The sequence below is a fragment of the Euprymna scolopes genome, chromosome 19 (genome assembly GCF_053919585.1).
Source record: "Euprymna scolopes isolate OS-2025 chromosome 19, ASM5391958v1, whole genome shotgun sequence".
Classification (NCBI taxonomy): domain Eukaryota; kingdom Metazoa; phylum Mollusca; class Cephalopoda; order Sepiida; family Sepiolidae; genus Euprymna; species Euprymna scolopes.
In genome coordinates this window covers 134,364,026-134,379,596 of record NC_136500.1, presented here as the reverse complement: position 1 = coordinate 134,379,596, position 15,571 = coordinate 134,364,026, and the positions used below count along the sequence as shown (strand labels likewise).

The window sequence follows — 15,571 nt, the reverse complement described above, 5'->3', positions numbered from 1 at the left end:
AAATGCCTCCGTTCGATTTGTTTACACAAAGAGCGTCGCCTAATATGCTAATGACATTTTGTATATCATTGTAAATGCGTTTTCGGCAGCACACGTTACTCTCGCTTCTCTTTTTTTATCCCCTAATCCTCATTTTTTAATGAGTGATTTTACACACAAAGGAAGAATAAAAAGCTGTATTCTAGGTTGGCACTAATTTGCGCAGACAGTCGCCAGAGATGTCGGACATTTTTCTGTTTCTATGTCTGTTCTTGTAGCCATGTCACTAATAAGGTTGCTGGAGGTAAATGTTTTCCCTGGGCTGACGTTATCCGCTTGAGAGGCAAGGACCCGAACCTTGGATTAACCACTAAGGAGGGTGCCCTATCAGCAGGTGCATTGCCATTTAGTGAATGGATTCTGGACCATGCAGTTTCTGTGGGGCCTCTAGATTCCTTATTAATTGATACTGTTTAAACTGATCATGTTCTACAAAAAAAAAAAAATCTTCGTTCATTTTTCTCTCTTAGTTTCCCTCTCTGCCCTGCTCTAAGCAAGTCTGAAGACCTAGTCCACAAAGTCATAAACATCATCACACGTTTCAAGAAAAACTATACGATTAAACTCGGATTTCCAACTTTCAACGTAGACCCCCACTACCATTTCTCCTACTCCAACATCAGTGGTCAACGTTCTAACCTTCCAGAGGTTGAAACCCAATTACAGGAGACTAAACCAGATCTATTACTTCTAACAAAAACTGACATTGAACGGACGATTTGCATAGAGGAGTTCGTAATTAAAGAGTACTCTTACTTAATATCCAAATCTGACACACAAGATCACCATGGGCATGGAATATGTGACTATATTAAAGATTGTTTCCATGTGGTAAGAACATTTCCAGAGAAGATCATAACTTACACTATATGTGCTTCCGGGTTGCCCTCACACTACTGCATTTATATTTACTCTCTATCAGCCCCGCAACAGCCGAGTTACTATCTTTAAAAGCATATCTGAGAAAATCGATCAAGTTCTATCTGCTTTTTCCTCAGCAAAAATTCACGTTTGTTGAGACTTCAGTGTTTACAATGTGGAATTGTTACCCCACTAAACAAAACGGATGATGAGGGGAGATTTTGTCATGATTTCTTCATTGCTTATGACCTCACCCAGATTGTTCACAAACGCACTCGTGTGCCCGACAGTGACGGCCAGTATGCACGTCTCCTAGACCTTTTTCTCACTACTAGCCCTGAACTATGTTCAGTTTCCGTTCTGTCTCCTCTTGGATCTTCCGACCACTCTGTTTTATCAGTTCAGATAAAAATGAAATGTAATATATCCTCAGACTTACCTCTCCATCGTACAGTATATCCGAACACTATGCCTGACTGGGATAGCTTAAGTACATTTATAACTGATCTACCTCTGCGTTCCATGTTTAAAAAGGATGTGTATCTGATCTGACGCAATGGTTAATTTTAGGTGAATACCGTTTCATACCTTCGACTAGCTTACAGCAAAAACCTAACAGCAAGCCGTGGTTCTCTCCATAGTGTGCTGCTGCCATTGCGCACAGAAATCACTTTTTTCTATTGCTTCCAACGTAATAGATGTACGGAGTAAAGCCGCATTCAGGACTACCAGCAACTATTGTAAGAAAGTAATAAAGAATGCAAGAGAGTTGTATTCTCAGTCCGTCAAGTGCAACGTAGTTGAGCAGCGGCTTGGTTCCCATCATTTCTGCAAATAGCAAACAGAATCCGGAACAGAAACTTGTGCTCTATCCCAACTATCATCAATGGACATGAGGTCATCTCGTCAGCATCAGACAAAGTCAAACTCTTTGCCAAGAACTTTGCAGCTAATTCTACCCTTTGTGACCAAGGCCGCCAGCCTCTAGTAGTTCCTCCTGTATCAGAAAACACAGTATGTGATATATAAATATATGTACGGGATGTTGCTAAGCTAATCAAAAATCTTGATTTCAGTAAAGCAACCAGCCATGACGGTATTCCAATTATAGTACTCCAAAAACTTCAACCAGAACTAATACCCATTTTTTTTACAAAACTGTTTAAACGTTGTCTTAAGGAGAATTGCTTCTCATGCCCCTGGAAAATCTCATCAGCATTCCCTGTATTTAAGAATTCAAGTGATCGCTCCCCCCCCCATCAGTAAAGGCCAATAAGTCGACTGTGCGTCTTAAGTTGCTGGAATATGTGTTAAATAGAGAAGTAATCAATTATCTCATCAAAAATAACGTTCTTAGTGAAACACAATATAGTTTCTGTTCTGCTAGATCTACAGCAGATGTGCTTATAGTTATATCCCATAGGATTAGCGAATCTATCGACGGAGGCTTCCTTATGTCTCTTGACATATCAAAGGCTTTTGATAGAGTATGGGATAACGGTTTACTTCACAAGATCTCCAGCTATAGTATAGCTGGAAATGTCTTTTTTTTTACATGGGTGTCACCACTTATCAAGGCCCAGAGACCACTCGAGGATAAGGGTTAATAGGTATACATTAATCATTGTGATTTTAGCAAAGTAAACAGTGGGAATTTTGTAACTTGGATTACTTAGGGGGACGATTCAATTCGAACTTGTTCACATTACACTTTTTCTTTTTCTTTTTTTTCATAGGTATCAACACAATATCAAGGCCAAGAGGCCACTCAAGGATAAGGGTTAAAGAGTGTACAGTAGAAATTGGAGAATATAATAATCATTAGTAATGAAAATTTGTTAAATTTCATAACTTATATGGAACGGCTCATCAAGAATTTATTTACGTTAGACTTGAATACAACCATATTGTAGTCAGCTCAATTATTAAATAATTTCTCACTATAGATTCATATGGCGTACTGTTACAACATCTGGGCAGGAGCTGCTCGAAAGGACTTGTCCTGCCTTGATAGATTTCAAAATAGAGTTCGTTGGCTCGTAGGAGATGTAATTTTCTCTTCCCTGCAACCTCTATCTCACGAAAGAGATTTTACGAGTTTGTCTCTGCTTTATCGTAATTTTCATGGAAAGTGCTCGACTGAGCTTCAATCTAGGTCAATCTAGGGTCCTTCCTCGCCGAATTTTCACAAAAAACATTCGTCTAGATGAAAACACTATCAATAATCCCCCTCACTCTTTATCTTTGCCTAAACCTAAACGTAGATTCCATGAGCAAAGCCCTTTCTTGAAGTGCACGCCTGTGGAACTATCTTCCGTTTTCTGGATTTCCAGCAGACTATAATCAGATTGTTTTCAAGTCTAACGTAAACAAGTTCTTGGTGAACCTTTCCACTTCAGTTAACAAATTTACCGAATTTCCATTACTAACGATTACTATATTGTTCAAATGACTACTGTACACTCTTAAACCTTATCCTCGATCGGTCTCTGGGACTTGATGCGTGGTGACTCCTGTGTAAAAAAAAAAACTTCCCAATATACTCTACCCAAGATGAGGAGCATTATAGTCATCCACATACATTACTGTTATGGGGTTAAAAGCAGAAGAATAAGATCGATTAAGTAAAGGGATATTTATCGGGATAATGCAAAGCTAAGAAAAACAGTTTGAGTAAAATCAGAAGATGAGAATGTAAAATATTTACTGATCATTACAGATCAGATTTATTTATTCATTTAATAAGAATGATACTATAATATAAAGATAGTTACTTATCCTAGTACTGTCCCATCATACTATCGCCCCATTAGCCTCCTCCCACTTTTCGCCAAAATATTTGAGACCATAATTAACCATGCTCTAGTCCGGCACCTTACAGATGCAAAACACTGACCAACAATATGGATTTAGACAAGCCCGTTCCACAGTTGACATCCTCACTGTAATCTCTGAACACATAAAACACACACACATACGTTTAGCTTTATATTATAGATATATAGGACAAGTCATTATTAAGTTGGCTATAATAGATATAAAAGAGTAAAACCTTATACCTGTAATTAATAAAAAAAACAACAACAACATAAATATGGTTTAGTTCTTAATTGAAGTTGATTTAAATAGTCCTGGTTTTAGAAAATTTATAAAAATAAATAAATCAAAATAAAAATATATGACTACTAAAATAATAAGTGGTCAGAATTTCCTTAGCAAAGATATAGTTTAAAGAGCTTCGCAATTAAACGATCAGCCACACTATGTGTGAAATAATAAACATTGCATTATGTCGGTTCGAAACGTATTTAATCTACGATTGACTTTAAAAAGCAAAATATTGTAGTTAGCTGATAAGTAGCCTTTTATTTTTTTTTTACCGAGAAGCACTCTTTTAAAATTGCATTAGAAATGGGGATTATTATGTAGAATATACATTCATTGACAAAAAAGCTATCTTATTTTAAGGAAAACCCTCCTGTCTTTGTAACTTGTAAACTACCTATATTAAACATTGAGATTCTTAAGTTATTGAACGGCATGCGTCAACTTACACATATAAACATACAAACACACAGACAAACGCAACCTATATATATATATATATATATATATATGTGTGTGTGTGTGTGTATGTGTGGGGGTGTACACATAGAGAAAAAAGAACACTCTCAAGTGAAAATAATGAAAAAAAAATCGGTGAAAAACTTTCCCTCAGGGAACATTCTAAACGTTTGGCAAGAATCACATTTTCTTCTCCTATTGCGGATATTAAATATGTAGGAATTAGCCACTGGCAATGGTATTCGCGAAATATTTATTTATTTATTTTTTATCAATTACACTTACATTGTGGAGTTCAGCTTTGTTTTCATATGTATGTTTCCTGTCCAGTGCAGAGTTTATTAAACCAATAGATACGACCGTGGCAAATGATAACACTTGACACTATATAAACGACTGATTGAATCTATATTTGTCAAAGTAAACAAAAAGAAAATTTCCACACAAACGGATGCAATTTTCTGCATTATCATATAGCTAAATGCATAATAAGAGTGAAGTGGTTCAGATTAGGACAACACATTTTAAAAAATAATTGCAAAAAATGTAGGGTTGGCACGCATTCTCTAAATGCTTAATCCAACTGGAATACGTTGTTCTGATATTGATATAGCGTTCTATAAAGAAGTACATTATATCACTTTAGAATGTAAGTACGTAAAAGTAATTAAAATGAATGAAATCTGTGAATGTTTTATATTTAATGCGATATTAATTATTTTTGTAATAATATTTTCAAAATCAGTAATGGTGATAAATTAATCGAAAGCTTAAAAACATTTGTTAACTTTTAAAATCGATGCATTAATATTTCTGTACGGCACTGCTAGTGATTAGAGCAGTCTGAAATACAAGCATGTCCTTAAATAAATGCGTCTTGTGTTATATACATCTTATATCTTCCTCGCTCATTTCTTCTTTTTTGCATATATATATATATATATATATATATATATATATATACCATATGTATGTATATATATATATATATATATATATATATATATATATATATATATATATATATATATAATGGGCGGAAGTCTCTCGAGAGCTCTTTCAGCTATCATCTCATCAGGAGAAAATCGATAGCGTAAAAATAATAATACTGTGTCGAAAGTAAGTAAAGAGTTCTGATGGGGAACTATTGAATGTGCCAAAAATTACGGGGACACTAAAATAAAGTTTATTATGTTTAAAAGAACGATTAAAATAATGGCACTACGAGGGGGAAAAAACGTGAGAAAAGATTCACAGTTCGCCAAAGAGAAGCAATGCGTTAGATGTTTCTTTCTGCCGGCACAAAGAAGGTTTCCGCACCTCATTAGAGACAGCCTCCAAAATCTTTAAATGGTTTCTGGAGTCCGCTCTATGTAGCACTTCGAACCATTCAATTTTATATCTATCGGCGCAACACGTGTTGCCAACCAAATGCTGGCCAATAGCAGAGTCCAAGGCTGCAGAAGGAGGGAGACTACCAGACCCCGCCCTCCCTTGTCTTATCTTCGATGGAACATGCTAGTTTATACGAGTCAAAAGATGCAAGGATGTTCTCCCAACATAACCAGCATCGCCGTGGCATTTGAATTGATATACAATATTGCTATTTTGGATGTAAAGCAAACTATCCTTGCAAAAAGAAGGAAATGCAGGTCTCGTAATATATACCAAACGCAAGGACACAGAATAAAAGCAGTCATGAATACTTATATATATATATATATATATATATATATATATATATATATATATATATGAAAATATATAAAATAAAGAATACGTAAAGGATAAAAGCTTATAACTATTCTTTATTCGATTGTATTGATAGCGTGTAGGCATACAAAATAATATTATGAAAAAAAATGTCAAGATTTTTATAAGTATATAATTTCGACCAATCCTTCAGTCTTCATCAGTGATAAGGATACACGGTTAAATGAGAAAGGAAGAGAAAGGAGGAGAAGGAGGAGGCATAGCCAATGAGAAAGTGCAACGTCAGTCTTAAATACATGACATATATTACTCACATACACACATGCACAGAGTGCATATACAGACATAAAAGAACAAAATTAAAAATGAAACAGTAAACTAATATGAATAAACGCGCCTTTAACTGTCCAATATTTTGAATAACAACGATATGATTTATTTCAAGAAAGAATAAGTATTCAAAGAATTTAAGATGTTATGAGGAGAGACGCTGTGACTTCATATGTAAATCAACGGCTATACATACACACACACACAAACACACACACACACACAAACACACACACACAAACACACACACACACACACACACACATATATATATATATATATATATATATATATATATATATATATATATACTTTCAAATATAGGCTTAGTCATAGCGTGTATTTTCTTAGGTTATTGATCCATTCATAATATAAATGCTATTCATAGAATTATATGATATTTGTACAAATTATATGTTTTGAAACGTGATGTAAATCATAAATCTATGACGTGACCTCCAACCTTTGCATTTGTTAACGTAATGTTTTAAGGGCTATTCATATGATTACCTATATAATCCGTTAATTAAACATGGGAATAAAGATCTCAAAGTTTACACTTTCGGTTGTCAGGTATATATATTAATATTAATATATATATATATATATATATATATATATATATATGTATATATATGTATATATATGTATATGTAACTACTTCATTTACTCACATACAATTAATATACGAAAGTATAGATTTATGCGTAAACTTTAAGTATTTACTTCAGAAGAGCTCAATGTTTTAAGAGCTATTCATATGATTGCCTATATAATCCGTTAATTAAACATGGGAATAAAGATCTCAAAGTTTACACTTTCGGTTGTCAGGTATATATATTAATATATATATATATATATATATATATATACATATATATGTATATATATGTGTATATATGTATATGTAACTACTTCATTTACTCACATACAATTAATATACGAAAGTATAGATTTATGCGTAAACTTTAAGTATTTACTTCAAAAGAGCTCCATACGTAGGCAGAGCTAGTTAGTAATGTATAAAATATATATGGCGATTAAGCTACACTGAATATTCCGCGTTTCATCCACTCTAGGACTCTTCAGGCTTATGCTCAAATTCTGTGGTTGTTTATCGTTTGTATATGCCCCTCTTCTATTGAGATTTTAGTTAGACAATCAGCTTTCTAGTATCCACCGCGCCCTTTCTATCAGCCAATGGACATGCATTTTATCAGACAAAGGATCTGTTTTAAAACTAGGTTAGTGTTTTTTTTATTGTTAGTTGTATATATATATATATATATATATATATACATATATATATATGTACATATATATATATATATATATGTACATACATATATGCACACATATATACATATACATATATGTATATACATATATGTGGTATCGTTTATGTATATTCATGTTTATTTCATTTCTTTATTTGTTTATTTTCTATTGTTTTTTTATTTTTTAAACTATTTTGTATCGCTATCCTAGAGTAAATTTTATCTTGTGAACACGGTTATTTTCTATGAGCTGGTAATTAAAGCACGAAATAACAAAATATTTAATAAAACAATGTAAACAACAGCAAAATAAACAATAAAAAAGTAAATACCATGGCAAAAATAAAACTAACACTAGCAGAAATAATAATAATAATAATAATAATAATAATAATAATAATAATAATAATAATAATAATAATAATAATAATAATAATAAACCAACCCCGGACAAGTACAACCTACTAATAACGAATAAGATAAGTGCAACTGTAGACATCGCACACGTTTCCCAGTTCAAAATAAATGTTTAACAAAAAGCGTAGTTTATCAGGCAAAAATGTTTGCGAAAGTAAACCCGAATAACAAGAAACATTACGTAGGCATGACTTCCTTAGATTTCAAAACCCGATACTATAACCACAAAAGTACATTCAGCAATAAGAAAACACCGTATAAAAACAACACTAGCGAATAAATACTGGGAACTCAAAGAAAGCGGACATTCGCCGGTAGTCGAATTGAAAATAATAAGACAACCTACCACGTGTAGGGACCTAGACCACCCATGTAGATTATACCTTCATGAAAAATTTACTATCCTGTACTGTAAAGTACACCAGTATCTATTAAATTGTGGAAGGGAAATAGCAAATAACTGTGTTCACAAGATAAAATTTCCTCTAAGATAGCGACACAAGATTTTAAACTAACAAAAACAATAGAAAATAAACAAATAAAAAAATTAAATAAACATGAATATACATAAACGATCACACATATATGTATGTATATATATATATGTATGTATATATGTGTGCACATATGTATATATATATATATATATATATTTATATATAAACTTACAATAAAAAAACACCAACCTAGTTTTAAAACAGATCCTTTGTCTGATAAAATGCATGCCCATTGGCTGATAGGAAGGGCGCAGTGGAAAGCTGATTGTCTAACTAAAATCTCAATAGAAAAAGAGCATTTTAAAATGATAAACAACCACAGAATTCGAGCATAAGCCTTAAGAGGCCTATATAGATGAAACGCGGAATATTCAGTGTAGCTTAATCGCCATATCTATTTTATAAATTACTATATGACATATTTTAAAATGTTAGAATGTATGACGCTATTCCAAACAATTCAATTCATGCTTACAGAATTTTATATTAATAAAGAAGTAATACGTTAATTATTTCCATTGTATTACTGTCAATCTCTCATTTTCTCTCTCACTCTTTCTTTCTTTGTATATTTATATTTAAATATATATGTAATATAACTATGAATATATCGCTCTCTGAACAGTAAGAAACGAGTTTCTTAAAGAGGCTGATATAATATTTTTTTTACTATAATAATTTAATTAAATAATATATCATAATTAAATTAATAATATATATATATGTGTGTGTACGTATGTGTGTATGTATGTATGTATGTATGTTTATGTATGTATGTATGCATATAATTGTGGGGTCGAGAGGGCTCCCGTAAGCCGTGGTGAAGGCAACCTCTCACGGAGAGCAAAACTCTTATAAAAAGAACACAAAGCGGGAAACTAATGCCCGCATTAAGCTGGTCTGCAGTTTTACTTGTTGCTGCATATCTTGCTCTTGCTTTTTGCTGGATCTCAGCATTTTGAACCGAGAGAGAGAGTTTGAGCTGTGGTACAAAGCTAAAACTCTGTAACATTATCTTTGTATAGATACTCCCTCAGGCATATGTCTATAAAAAATAGTAAAGTGGCAATGGAAAAATTGTGACGCGTGTAGGCCTGTTATGCTGGAAGCATGTAATAATTGATCTGCTTACTTTATATGTATCTATGTTTGTATGTGTGTATGTATGCATATGTTTTTGCATATTTATATATGTACATGTGTATGCCTATTTTTGTGTATATGCATGTGTGCATATTTGTTTATGTGTGTTTATATATATATATCTATATATGTTTGTGTGTGTACGTATGTATTTGTTTCTGTATATGCATATATATGTAAGTGTATAAATGCTTACATATGTATGTGTATGTATATGTCGGTAAATGTATGTGCATGTATGTATCTGGGCATATATGTGTACGTATTTGCATGTTTACATATATGCATGAGTGTTTTAATTCTTTATATGTGTGTATATATGTGTATGTATGCATGTGTGCTCTCGTAAGCCGTGGTGGAGTAAACCTTTCTAGGAGAAGAAATCTCCAATTTAAATAACCATAAGGCGGGAGACAAATACACGCAGTAAGCATTCTGCAGTTTAACTTGTTGCTGGCTATCTTGCTCTTATTTTTTGCTGGATCTCAACATTTTGAACAGAGAGAGAGACTTAGTTATCGTGCAAAGCTAAGCCTCTGTAAAATCATCTGTTTACAGATACTACCTCATGCATTTGTCTATTAAAATGGTTCTGTGGCGATGGAAGTAATTTTTGGGCTCATGGACTTTAAGTGTCTGAGAGAATGGCACCCGTCTGACAACACGATGTAATCATGATGTATGTATGTATATGTATGGGTATTATGTATTGTGTGCGTATGTATATATGTTTATAAATATATATATATATATATATATATATATATATATGTGCAGATGTGTGTATGCGCATGTATGTGTATATATGTATGGGTGTATATATATATGTATATATGTATGGGTATATATATATATATATATATATATATATATATATATATATATATATATATATATATATATATATATATACCAATGACCGTCTTCAGTGTCATGTGAGTCTGAGTGTGTGAATTCGCCGGCAGGACTAAAAAAGTTATTTTCGGGCGCATGGACTTTCAGTGTCTGAGGGAGTAGCACTCGTCATACAAGTTACACGACATTGCAATCATCATATTATAATTATAAAAGTCAAATCGTCTTACTTGATTGGACGTTTCAATCAGCCATCCCGTTTGTGACTTCTAGTTTAAAAAAAAACGCCTGCTTACCTATTTCATATTCACACTGTCTTAATTTCAAAATTAAATCCCTTGCTGCTATTCAAACCATACACAAGGGTTACAATATTCCTGTGGTTTTAACTTATTTTAACGTGTTTTCCTTACAAATCAATATTATTAAACCCCATTTTGAGTTAAAAAGGAACTGATTTAAAAATAAATATACAATATATAAGTATAACAATATTGATAACCATAATTACATCTTGTAGTAATGCTCCTGTGAATTCTGACAGTAAATTATTTTACTCCTATGTCGAGTCTAAAATTTAGTTAAGTATTTCCTTAAATTTTAATGTAACTAGAAAAGCAAATGTATGTTTTAAATAATAGAATTACATTTTAATTACACACACTAAACGTTAAATTATTATATTTTCTGTCATAATAATTTATCAATCATACTTAAAATGCTTTCCTAATACTTGTTAAAATAAAGTAAAAACGTTATTTTTTTTTTAAATTTTACATAAAACAGGAATTTTAAGCATTATATTTCACAGTTTTAATGTCACTTCCAGTCGGTTTCAAATTTCATGTTTAAAATCATTTTTCTTTTCTATTTTTCAAATTAATAATAATCAATGAGACACCGCCTTTTTTCCATAAACTAGATGGTACTATATTAAGAGATGCCCTTTTTACTTCCCTGCAACCTCTATCTCACAGAAGAGATATTGCGAGTTTGTCTCTGATGTATCGTTATTTTCATGGAAAGTGTTCGACAGAGCTTCAGTCTATGGTCACCCCACGCCAAATGTTCACAAGAAAACCCTATCAATAATTCCTAGCTGAAAACAAGGAATATCAAGTGCACTTTTTATCGTGACACCATCCCTAGATAGGGTTCCTACCACGGCTTAAGAGAGTTCCATCTACTCTCGAGAGAAGGATACACCGCGCCAGTTTCTAAACCTGGTATTTTACCTCGCGGTACATCCAGCGCCTCGCCTTTTCAAATGGTTACCCATCTGGTACAGGCCAGGCTCAGCGCTGTTTGACTTCGGAGATCTTGCTAGAACACACTTGTCAACGTGATGTACCGTATTCACCAACATATACATGTGTATTATATACTGTAATGTATTTTGTTACTAATGTCTAATGTCATATCCCGGCGTTTTACTATATATATATATATATATATATATATATATATATATATATATATATACATATATATATATATATATATATATATATATATATATATATATATATATATGAATGTATCAAGACCATTTAAGAACATTTTTATGTAAGATACAAGAATATTTATATACTAGCATTTCAGGCCGGCGTTGCCCTGGTGTTTGGAGGTATATGTTGAGCAAAAAAAAAAAAAAAGTAAAAGTGGTCATTTTTTAAAAACTTTGACCCCTATTATGACCCGTTAACATTTATTGTTTTGGGCTCAAATCAAGTTATTAAGTTAGATCCATTTCCAAGAAACCTATATCTAAAATTTCAAGTTAATAGACCAAAAATTGTCGGAGGAGTTTGGTAGAATTCTCAAAGTTGAAATCGTTGATAGCCAAATTTCTAATCTCAGTACCCTCTATATCAAATTTCGTGTCTGTAGACTGAAAATTAGCAGTTATTGCGTAGGAAAATGTACACAGACACACACACACACACACACAGGCGCATTCACCTTTATATATGTAATAGATTATTAAAAAAAAAACGTATGTCATTTCGCGTTAGATGATACTTTTTACCAAATATATATTTATATTCTAAGCAGGCAGAATATGTTTGATCAACATTCATCTTTATTTTATTTTTAATATTTATTTATTTTTATTTATTTATTTGTTTGATTTTGCTAGAGAAAATTTAATTCCGATCAATTTTATAGATTATCTAATAGGACGGGTTTTTTTTCTCTATCAGATCGATATTTTAAGCGCAAATATCTTCATAACCACAATAAAGTAGAAATAATAAAGTACCGACAAGATAATTACGAATTTCGATACTTGAAATAAAAAATTCAGTTTGTCCTCTAGCAAACAGTATTTCATGTTTCTTTTTCGATTAACTCTAATTAATCTTGTTTTTCTTCTTTTCTTCAGGAAAATTAATTCCGTTGATCATATGGTAAGCCAGGTATGTTGTTGCCGCTGCAATCGTCGGACGAACTCAACGTTTGGTGTGTCCGTTGGTTCCGAGTACACTGGCGTTAGTGAAATGGATATGTCCGGTCGTACCTCCACGAACGCCATGGGACCACGTAGAATTTCAGGCTTGCCCTATGTTCGCAATACAGTTACAGAAACAGAACGACAGATTCTCATGCGCAATTTAACACCAAAGAGTAATCTGGAAAGTCAAGAGAAAAATCAACAGTCGCAAATCGTATAAATTTTATATGAATAAAAACTAATAAATATATCCAAAGAAAATATAGAACCTATGTACTTTAAGCGGCTCCGAACATTAAACAGTTGTTTGGTTTGAAGTACAAATGGATTCTCATTTAAATTCTGTATTGGCATATACTTTCTTTTCGGAATGAAGTATTGACAGTACAAGACAAAAACAACAACAAAAAATGCTTATCATGGACGGATACAGAAAATGTATATCTGTTTAACGAAATACGCTGTATCATTGTGAATAAAACTCTTCCCGTGCGAGTGTAAATCGTGATAAACGTGTGGAAACATTAAACACACATTGCAAGCCTCGAATAATCTAGGACTTTGTATGGCTTCGATCAACGACATAAAACACCAAAGACACTTGAATAAAATATGTAAACAACTGCAAAAAAGTGAGAAATCGATAAAGTCTACTTGAAAAAAGGGCAAATATTCCCATCAGAATAAGGACTCAAACAAATCCTAATATACAATTATAACACTTGAGACAAAGAATACATAGGAGATAGTATAAACTATCAAACAAGAAATTGCACACACTGTGACGGAATATATTAAAAAAATAAAGTTACATAAATTTCTGAAACCCTCTTTGAAGTCGATAATGTTTAAATGAGAAAAAATACATTTTCACATCAAAATAATTACTCCAAGGATACCTTACGTGTAGTATAACATTGAGACAAAAATACATGGGACATAGTGTTTGATACCAAAAAGCAATTGCACAAAAGGTTACGGAACATATTTAAAATACTAGTGCAGAATGCTTAGTCTGAAATACTTTATAAACGTACATTATGGAGACTTTAAATATTATGAAAACCTTCATCGGCCGGAGACTACTCTTGTAGAATAATGCATCAATATATTCCGGAGAAAAATAATTTATCTAATTAACAAAACAGTTATAAAATGTATTTTGAATGAGTGCGATGAATTTTAGAAATAAAAAAAATACATGGTTTATTTATACAATTTTTTAGGTAAAGTACAGGTAAAATTACACAATATGGAAAAAAAAACAGTTTCCTTGAACAGTTAAAATTTAACAGGAGTATTCTATCTGAAGTAAAGTGGGCGAACATAAAATGTAATTTAATATATAAAAATACAAACATCAATTCATAAGAAATATCGATTCAACATTGAAAATTAAAAGAAATAATTTAAAAGAGCGGCCTATTGAAATATTTAATAAAGGTACGCATGTATATACATACGTGCATATATATTTACATATATATATATATATGTATATATATATATATATATGTATACACGCATACATATATATATGTAAATATATATGCACGTGTAGGTATCAATGAATGTATATACAGATATATACATTTCTATATATATTCATAAAATATTTACATATATACATTTATATATATATACATGAATATAATTATACATGTCTATATATATTCATAACATATATACATATATACATATATATATATATATATTTATATTCATATATATATTCATAAAATATATACATATATATATGCATGTATATATATATATATATATATATTCATAAAATAATCTTATAAATATCGAAGAATAATGACATGTTCCGGATGAATGTTTATATCAACTTCGATACGACATAAATAACATTTGATTTCATGAGATATGTATTAAAATGTTTAGTTTCATGTTACACGTGTATATGCAAAGTACAGTGTTTAATTGATTTCCTAAATTTTTGCTTGATTTAAATTGTTTTTGTCTTTATGCAACGGATTTGTTGCATTTTTATTATTTACATGTTGTTTAATTAAACTGAATAACTAGTTATTATTCATTTCTTTAATGGGTTCTTTTAGGTGAGATACACTGAAATGATTCTCTATATTAAAATCAGGTAACATTTATTTTTGTATGATAATATTTCGCAATTCGTAAGTATTCATTTCGTCTAAAACGGCGAACGTGCACATGACATCTTCAAAACATGTGACATTAATACAAAAATGCAAAAACCAAAATATCTTGGGCAATTTGTGTAAAATAGCAAACAGTGATATTCATATGAACAGTACAAAGAAACTTATTAATGAAAAATAAGAACGTTCAATAAAAGGCAGCTATGAAATGATTTTAATAAAAAAATAACGTTTCATAATTGTAATTATTTTGTAAAACAATAATTAAATATCTACAAC

At 31.5% G+C, this 15,571-nt stretch overlaps 1 protein-coding gene across 2 annotated transcripts in view; it reads left to right on the top strand.

Moving 5' to 3' along the window:
- LOC145239991 (cardioacceleratory peptide receptor-like) overlaps positions 1-14,394 on the top strand; it is a 949,161-nt gene extending 934,767 nt beyond the window's left edge. For both annotated transcript variants that reach the window (XM_080103573.1, XM_080103574.1), the window contains exon 11: positions 13,083-14,394. In XM_080103573.1, coding sequence (XP_079959699.1) covers positions 13,083-13,371 — 289 coding nt within the window. In that variant the 3' untranslated portion in view covers positions 13,372-14,394. The remainder of the gene's footprint in view (positions 1-13,082) is intronic.
- Positions 14,395-15,571: the final 1,177 nt, after the last annotated feature.